The 7,766-nt window shown below is 47.7% G+C and overlaps 1 protein-coding gene across 3 annotated transcripts; it reads right to left on the reverse strand.

Moving 5' to 3' along the window:
• Positions 1–2,463: 2,463 nt before the first annotated feature.
• Positions 2,464–6,392, reverse strand: RPL19 (ribosomal protein L19). 3 transcript variants are annotated; one of them, XM_040245504.1, is made up of 6 exons: positions 6,107–6,392; positions 5,303–5,409; positions 4,101–4,223; positions 3,360–3,480; positions 2,887–2,997; positions 2,464–2,673 (listed from the first exon to the last, which is right to left on the reverse strand). In XM_040245504.1, the coding sequence occupies exons 1-6, from the start codon at positions 6,109–6,111 to the stop codon at positions 2,550–2,552; spliced, it is 591 nt and encodes a 196-aa protein (XP_040101438.1). In that variant the 5' UTR covers positions 6,112–6,392; the 3' UTR covers positions 2,464–2,549. The 3 variants fall into 3 exon arrangements, with proteins under 3 accessions (XP_040101438.1, XP_040101440.1, XP_040101441.1); XM_040245506.1 differs by having other exon boundaries at positions 5,950–6,139; XM_040245507.1 differs by having other exon boundaries at positions 5,987–6,115.
• Positions 6,393–7,766: the final 1,374 nt, after the last annotated feature.

A 7,766-nucleotide genomic window follows, 5' to 3' on the forward strand; every position in this document is an offset into this window, starting at 1 on the left:
GTTTTCTCTAGTTGTGGTGCATGGGTTTCATTGCAGTGGCTTCTCTTGCTGCGGAGCACAGTCCCTAGCATGCGAAGGCTTCAGTAGTTGCGGCATGTGGGCTCAGTAATTGTGGCTCATGGACTTCTTTGCTCCGCAGCATGAAGAATCTTCCAGAACCAGGGATCGAACCTGTGTCCCTTGCATTGGCAGGTAGATTCTTAACCACTGGACCATGACAAAAGTCCTGAATGGACATGTCATTTCATTAGAAGTTCTCAAGGCTCCAGGACTGGAAGAGATCCAGTGATCACTTTAGGGGATCTGTCTGCTGAGGGGGTCCTCCCAGGCACTGCCTGGAAAGGGGTTAGAGGCCGGTGGTGGAAAGAGGTAACCTTAGGCCTGGAGTGAGCTTCAGAAAGAAGTGATTAAATGCAAGCCTTCCCAAGAGATAGGCTCCTACAACCTAATCCTTCCCTCCCCCTCCCTTCAGCCCCTCACCAAAGTAAGGCAGTTTCTTATATCTTCAGTGACCTGTGGTCTGGCTTGCCTTGTGGCTCAGATAGTAAAGAATATGCCTGCAGTGCGGAAGACCTGGGTTCATTCCCCAGGTTGGGAAGACTCTGGAGAAGGAAACTGCAAGCCACTCCAGTATTCTTGCCTGCAGAATCCCATGGACAGAGGAGCCTGGCGGGCTACAGTCCATGGGGTTGCAAAGAGTCAGACACGACTGTAGGACTACCACTTAACTTCATTTCGGTGACCTGTGAGAGAATAGCACCATCTCCTGGCCCATGATAGTAACCCTTTTCTGTGCGGGTGGCTCAGGAGCCCATGAAGGTTCTAAATGTCCTTCCTGTCATCTCTCTTGCCTGGAAAAGGTGGAGGTGGGTGGCCTTCATGCCCTTCCTCCTCTGGTCCAGGCATGGGAAGGCGTCTCATGCTCCAGGCAGCTTGGGGATAGCCCTTCCTCCGGGAAACAGCTTCCCCATTTGGAATGACAGGCTTAGAGAAGGTCCTATGGACACACTATGCACAGGCTGGTATGGTGGCAACCCCAAATCAGTGTTCTCTCAGCCCAGGTTCTGATGCACATGGGTGGTGGTCGAGGTTGTCTGGACTATTCTGTCTGCACCTCCCTGCCTTGGGTTACCCATCTCCCTACCTGTCCAGACTGGACAAGGAGACTACAGGCAGAGATGGGGACAGGTCTGCTGCCCTCAAGATCACTTTAGCCCTGTCGTTCCCACACCAAATGCTTATTACATACCCTGAAGACCCCTTCCTGGCCTTCTCATTACTCCAAAAGAATTCCTCCTGAAGACAGGTGGAAGGCAGGGAAATAACCAGGAGGGGCACCAGTCATAGCTGTTCCCCTTTCCTTCCCACTTCTCACTGGGGCTGACACTTCTGTATTTAATTGGTTGACTGATCCCTTCCACCTGGACACCAGTCCCTCAAACTGCTACCCACTCAAGATATTCAAGTCAGCTCTTCTAGGCATCCTCCACTGTGACTGGATCCTTCTGACCATCAAAGACATCTCTTGCCCAGTCTTCCAAAGCTTGAGGCCTGGGAACCAAGCCAGGTTATTCATCTCAAATTCATTCTCCCCATCCCTAATGATGCAACACTAATTCAGGCTGAACAGGTGACTCCAACACGTGGCTTAACCTCTTCTCATCTGAAAATGGAGAAGCAAATACACTACTTTATAATGTTAGAGAATCAATGCAAGTCAATGTAAATGCCTCAGTATTTGGCTCATAGAGCACCTACTTTATTGGGAAGATCCCCTGGAGCAGGGACAGGCTACCCACTCTAGTATTCTGGCCTGAAGAATTCCATGGACTGTAAGTCCATGGGGTTGCAGAGTTGGACACGACTGAGCAACTTTCACTTTGATGGTTATAAAGCAAAAAACAAAACAGGAAACAGTACTGATAAGGACAGGAAAGAAAAAAAGGTTTAGAAATTTAAAATAGGGATGCTCAAGATGACAGCTTCAGTTCTATCTCAATAAGGCTGTCTAAAGAGCTCAGGCAGCAGCTGTCGGTTCAGGTTCAGATCATACCTTCTGGACCAGTGGTGGTTCAATCCCCACTGTCCTGGGGTTCCAAGGCAGCAGACTGCAACTTTGAACCTCAGTGCAGTTGAGGAGCACAAGCATACTATTTTCTGTCATTTTAATTAACGTGACAACTCACAACTGAATACCAACCAAAAACCAACATCTGAGGCCACTCATACTCTGCTGTAAAGGACAGTTTTGAGGCACAATATCCGAAGCCTGGGCAGAAGTCATTCCTCCCCTCCCTTCAAAGTAGGCCCCACATGCCATGGACGGAGGGGGCATGAGCCTGACCAGAGGCTAGGAGTCAAGGAAGCAACACACCAGGAACCCAGGGAACGGTCTATATCCCAGTCCTCAGTTCTGGTCCTGTAAACAGTGAAAACCCCACTGAAGACTTTGGAAGCAGAGAGTTAGGCAGATAAAGGCTTGTCTTTTATTGAATGAGTGATCTATGCACTTGCCGAGGCCACTATGTACAGAGAAGAGGGGGAGAACTTTATTTCTTGGTCTCTTCCTCTTTGGACAGAGTCTTGATGATTTCCTCCTTCTTGGCCTGGAGCCGCTCTTCACGGCGCTTGCGGGCTTCCTTGGTCTTAGACCTGCGGGCCTCAGCCTGGTCCCTGGAAAAGAGAAGATGGGTGAGCTGCTGGGGACACCAAAAGCTGAGTCAACTAACCAACAGCCCCACACTATCCCAACACCGATGGTGGGTGGTGCGTGGGTGTGTACAAGACACAGCAGTATGTATCTCAACACAACAGCTGGACAGACTGCATGGAAGTTAAAACTAGACATTAGCATATTTTAAATGGATGAGGAGGATGAGAACTTACGCCAGAAGCTTCTTGCGAGCCTTGTCTGCCTTCAGCTTGTGGATATGTTCCATGAGAATCCGCTTGTTTTTGAACACGTTACCCTTCACCTTCAGGTACAGGCTGTGATACCTATAGGGTACAAGGGTTATTAAGACGTTCTGGTCAGCAATGGCATCAATAGAGGTGGGCCTGTGATCTGCTCTTCTACACAGAGCCCCTAAGCATGTAGAGTTCCTGTCCTCTCCCCTCTTGGTGCAGAGGATTCTTTCCCTCATCCAAGACTTTCTGCACAATTAGGAGACAGAGAGCTCACTTGGCAGATCTTGGGCTACCCTGATGGTGTATGCAGGAAGGATCGAATGGAAAAACTTTCCTAAGAAAAGAGTAAGACACATGCCGCCCAAGGCCAATGAGACAGAGCTTGCATCTGTGCAAAGAACAAGTCATCAAAGCAGCAATGGATCTCGGTGAGCCCAAGAGAAGGTACTTACATGTGGCGGTCAATCTTCTTAGATTCACGGTATCGTCTGAGCAGCCGGCGCAGAATTCTCATCCTCCTCATCCATGTCACCTTCTCGGGCATTCGAGCATTGGCAGTACCCTTTCGCTTACCTAGGAGGAAGAAGAGGCAGGATCACCACAGTGCATCTGGGTGACTAGAGCCAGATGTTTAGTCGCAACAAGAGCAACTAACTTCTGCCACATTGAGTCACGTACCAAGAGTTGTACCTCATCTTAAGTAGCATTATTTCCATTTTACAGATGATCTCAAGTATTAAACTTCTTTCATTTACTCAATTTTCAAAGAAGCAGAAACAAGGCAATTATCTTTCTTTCACTTCAGGCAGAATGTGAATACTCCAAGGCATGCACTGAGGCAGCCTGCACCAGGTAAGCTGGAAGATCTTAAAAGGCGGTGTGACTTTCATCTCCCCAGATCATGCTGACTTTACAAAGTGATGTTAGGATTTATACGACAACATTTCCCAAGTATCCAGTAGAATCCTTGGCAAGGTATAGGTGCTCAATAAATAAGACCTCTTTCTACCAATACCATCAATTCCCACACCAGTGCCAACGTTCTGATTTGCAGACAGAAAAACATACCAAGCATCATGGACTAAGAAAAGGGTTCAAAATAAGTCAGAATGGGGAAAGATTCTGAATCTATCCCAGTCTAGATTTAATCACCTATCTTTCCCTAAGTCTTGGAATAAACAGAACCTACTTACCTATACCCATATGCCTGCCCTTCCGGCGAGCCAAGGTATTTTTCCGGCATCGAGCCCGGGAATGGACAGTCACAGGCTTCCGGATGATCAGCCCATCTTTGATCAGCTTCCGGATCTGCTGGCCTGGGAAATCACAATATACCTGGTCACTCAGGTGGGCCCTAATCCCACCAGTCATAACTCAAGAGTCCAAACAGGACATGACAGAGGCATGGCTCACATCCCTGGTTTTCAAAAATGGTGCAAACAGGGGGACCTTCTATTTCTTTCCTTTAAAAAAAAAAAAAAACTTCTATCCTTTTAGATGTCTAATAGCACTCAAAATATACATATTTGGGGATATGTGATCAAAATAGTATACAGATATGACCTAGTCCTTCAGATTGTTTCACTTATTAGCTACTGGTCTAAAATAAGGATTTTCTGAGCACATATTACATACAATACCACAAACCCAAACAGAAAAAGAATTTCCCTGATACTGACAAAGATTCCTGCTAAACTTTCATCAGCTCCTGAAGCTTCTCACAGGCCAATCTGTACACTTCCTTAAAGAATCCTGTTAGGTCAGTTCAGCCAGAAACCCCCTAACCTGTTTCCTCTTAGGATTTTTCTTTAAAAAAATATTTATTGTAGTTGATTTACAATGTTAATTTCTGCCATACAGCACAGTGACTGTTGTACATATATATACACAGACACATTTTCATATTCTTTTCCATTATAGTTTGTTGTCCTCTTAGTAATTTTTCATCCACTGACCCCCTTCACCATGCTCCTTGGCTATAAATTCCTACTTGCCCACTGTATATTCTAATTTGAACTTCCCAATTGATCACTTCATTTCCTTGGCCATCTCTACACCGCAGCCACCCCTGCCCCTCCGGCTGAGTCCCTGTACTAACTCTCCAAAAATTTCTCACATAGCTGTGAAACAGAACATCCACTCCAGCAATATTTACTAATGTTAACACGGAGTGGTTGCCATCAATTTCCATCCTGTCATTCTGGCAAAGGTCAGGAAAAGAACCTCTGGCAATTCATATTTTCATGACTCCTCCATTTTATGAGACCCCCCCCACCTCCACCTCCCCGGACTGTAAGCTAGCCTATGTTAACAGTCAACATAGTTGTCACCTTTCATTGCACAAGGGATGAGAAATGGGGAGGCTAAAGAAGGAACGCAGACCCCAAGAACTCACGGGAGTTGGCATTGGCGATTTCATTGGTCTCATTGGGGTCCAACCAGACCTTCTTCTTGCCACAGCGAAGGACACTGGAGGCAAGCCTCTTCTGAAGCCTGAGCATACTGTGACAAACAGAAAACACTCTCAGGTCCTAGAAACCATACCTGGGCAAGACTGAGCATCCCCCACAAAACCTGCTCACCCCACGTAGACAACGTCTGTGGGTCTGTTTCCCCCGCTAGAAAATAAGATTAACGAATAAAACTGGAATGAAGAGGGGGCTGACGCCTTTTCTGGTACCCAGCACGAATAACGTGAACAATCTGTGGCCAGTGAACTGTTTCCTGAGCTCGTCTGCCTTTTATCTCAGCAATAAACTAGCTTTAAAAGTTTTCTTAATGATGGTTCTAAGGGGCAGAAGACATCAAAATGCTAGGATCACCTCACTTTTGGTAGGCAGAAGCTTGGGGCCTATTTGCGGCCTATCCTACGTAACATGGAAGCAGAGATGGGCTCGGAGTTACAGATTGCCCCAGCGAGTTAAGGGGGCCACGGCCCAGTCCCCGCCGCCGCCTCTGCCCGAGTGGGTCGCCTCAGACACGTGCAGGGCGCGTAGCCAGCCCTCCCCAGGCCTAGAGTTCCCGGGACGTCCCCCTACCCACCTCCCCTCGAGGCCAGGCACTAGTGTGCTCCGGTTACCCCAAGCTCCAGGACCAGCCGCTTCAGGGAAGCCTCTGCCCTGTCTTTTCCCGTATGGGCAGCGGTACCGAGCCCCGCAAAGCAAAAACCAACCAGAATCCAGCACCCGAAAGCGCTTACCTCATGGCCGCGGCCGCAGCGGCGAAAGGAAAGAACTTGCCCTCGCTAGGCTCCTCCCATTATCTGTGAAGGGGAGAGTCCATCACCCGTTCCGCTTTCGCCCGTATTCCCGTTCGGTCCTTTCATATTCCACAACCCTATACTTACTTATATATTCTGAAAAGACCCAGAGTAATAGAAGTCTAACATCAGGAGTTGGTTTTAAACTTTAAAACATGGAAAATATCCCCCTTCGGTATGCCAAAGTGGTATAGTCCGACTTCCTATTAGGCATGCGCAGAGAGGGTACCCGATGACGTAAGTAGCGGAAGCCGGAAGTCAGCTGGATTGCGCAGGCGGGATAAAGGGGCTTTACTTAGAGCGGCCTACTCCTCCCAGGTGTAGTGGGTTCTGTGGAAGGATGTTTTATTAATGGGGGTAGGGGAGCGGTGGGGGGGGGGGGGGAATGAAGCAAGAGAGAATGAGCTCAGATACCAGACAAAAACAACCTTTTATTCACTCTCCCAGTAGCTGGGGAGCCCTGGAGTGCAGGACATTAGTTTTTGAGCCACTGTGGTCCTTAATTACTTGGTGCCTCCATTTCCTCCTCTGTATAGTGTACCTGTATAGTTATATCTAATTTGCAAAAGAAGGCGTTAAGACAAGCTGCATGATGGCAGGAACCAGTCTTGGGTTTGGCTCATACAGCTTGGCACATAAGTAAGCACTTTTGAGAAATAGCAAGTGAGTGAAAGAATAGTTGGAAAGTCTTTTTAAAAAATCAAACGACAGGACCTCTCATAGTTCTTTCTTCGGAGAACCGAAGGTTTGGTTAAGAACCCGAGGAGAACATTCCCGGGTCCAAGAAACAAAGCTGAGTTCTGGTTCTAACTCCTTACTTTGCTCCAGCTGGTAACCCCATATCTATCATCTGAACTTTCCTGGCTGCTACATAGAGCATGCATGCTAAGTCGCTTCAGTCGTGTCCTACTCTTTGTGACCGTTTGGGCTGTAGTCTTCCAGGTTTCTCTGTCCATGGTATTCTCCAGGCAAGAATACTGAAGTGGCTTGTCATTTCCTCCTTCAGGAGATCTTCCTGACCAGGATATCGAACTTTCTTCTCTTACGTCTCCTACATTAGTAGGTGGGTGCTTTACCACTAGGGCTAGCTGGGAACCCAGCTAAATAGTGCTGATGAAGTCCAAAAGAGGAAGGGAAAGAAATTCCCTGATGGTCCAGAGGATTTGACTCTCTGCTTTCACTGCCGGAGGGCCCAGGTTTGATCCTTGGTCAGGGAACTAGGATCCCACAAGCAGTGTGGTGTGGCCATCCTTACCCCCTCAAAAAAAAAAAAAAAAAAATTAAAAAGAGGAAGGGAATCAAAATTTATGCCACTTTCTCACAATAGAGAAATTGAAAACCCAGGTCTTTCTACAAAACCCAGGCCTTCTCTGCCATGCCAGGCTCTCTTGTGTCCAAGGGAAAGACAGGAGCCCTGCTTAGGGTTGGATCTTAGGGCTGACCCACACCTGTTGCAAAACCCAGGGTGAGAAGGAGGAGTCAGTGTATTCTACAGACTCCCCTCCAGCAGAACACAGCAGGTTGGCTTATTTTACTTTTAGCAGGGCCAGTTTTCAGGCTCTTAGCTCCCCAGTCAGGGCTTAAACCTGGGCTTTCCTGG

The sequence above is a fragment of the Oryx dammah genome, unplaced genomic scaffold (genome assembly GCF_014754425.2).
Source record: "Oryx dammah isolate SB20612 unplaced genomic scaffold, SCBI_Odam_1.1 HiC_scaffold_8, whole genome shotgun sequence".
In the NCBI taxonomy this organism is placed as follows: Eukaryota; Metazoa; Chordata; class Mammalia; order Artiodactyla; family Bovidae; genus Oryx; species Oryx dammah.

Excerpts from the sequence above, each read along its gene's own strand:
- RPL19 (XM_040245504.1), bottom strand. Across the intron at positions 4,224-5,302 it reads AATCGCCAATGCCAACTCCC|GCCAGCAGATCCGGAAGCTG; the intron begins GTGAGTTCTTGG and ends GTGATTTCCCAG. Across the intron at positions 2,998-3,359 it reads AAGAAGATTGACCGCCACAT|GTATCACAGCCTGTACCTGA; the intron begins GTAAGTACCTTC and ends TGTACCCTATAG.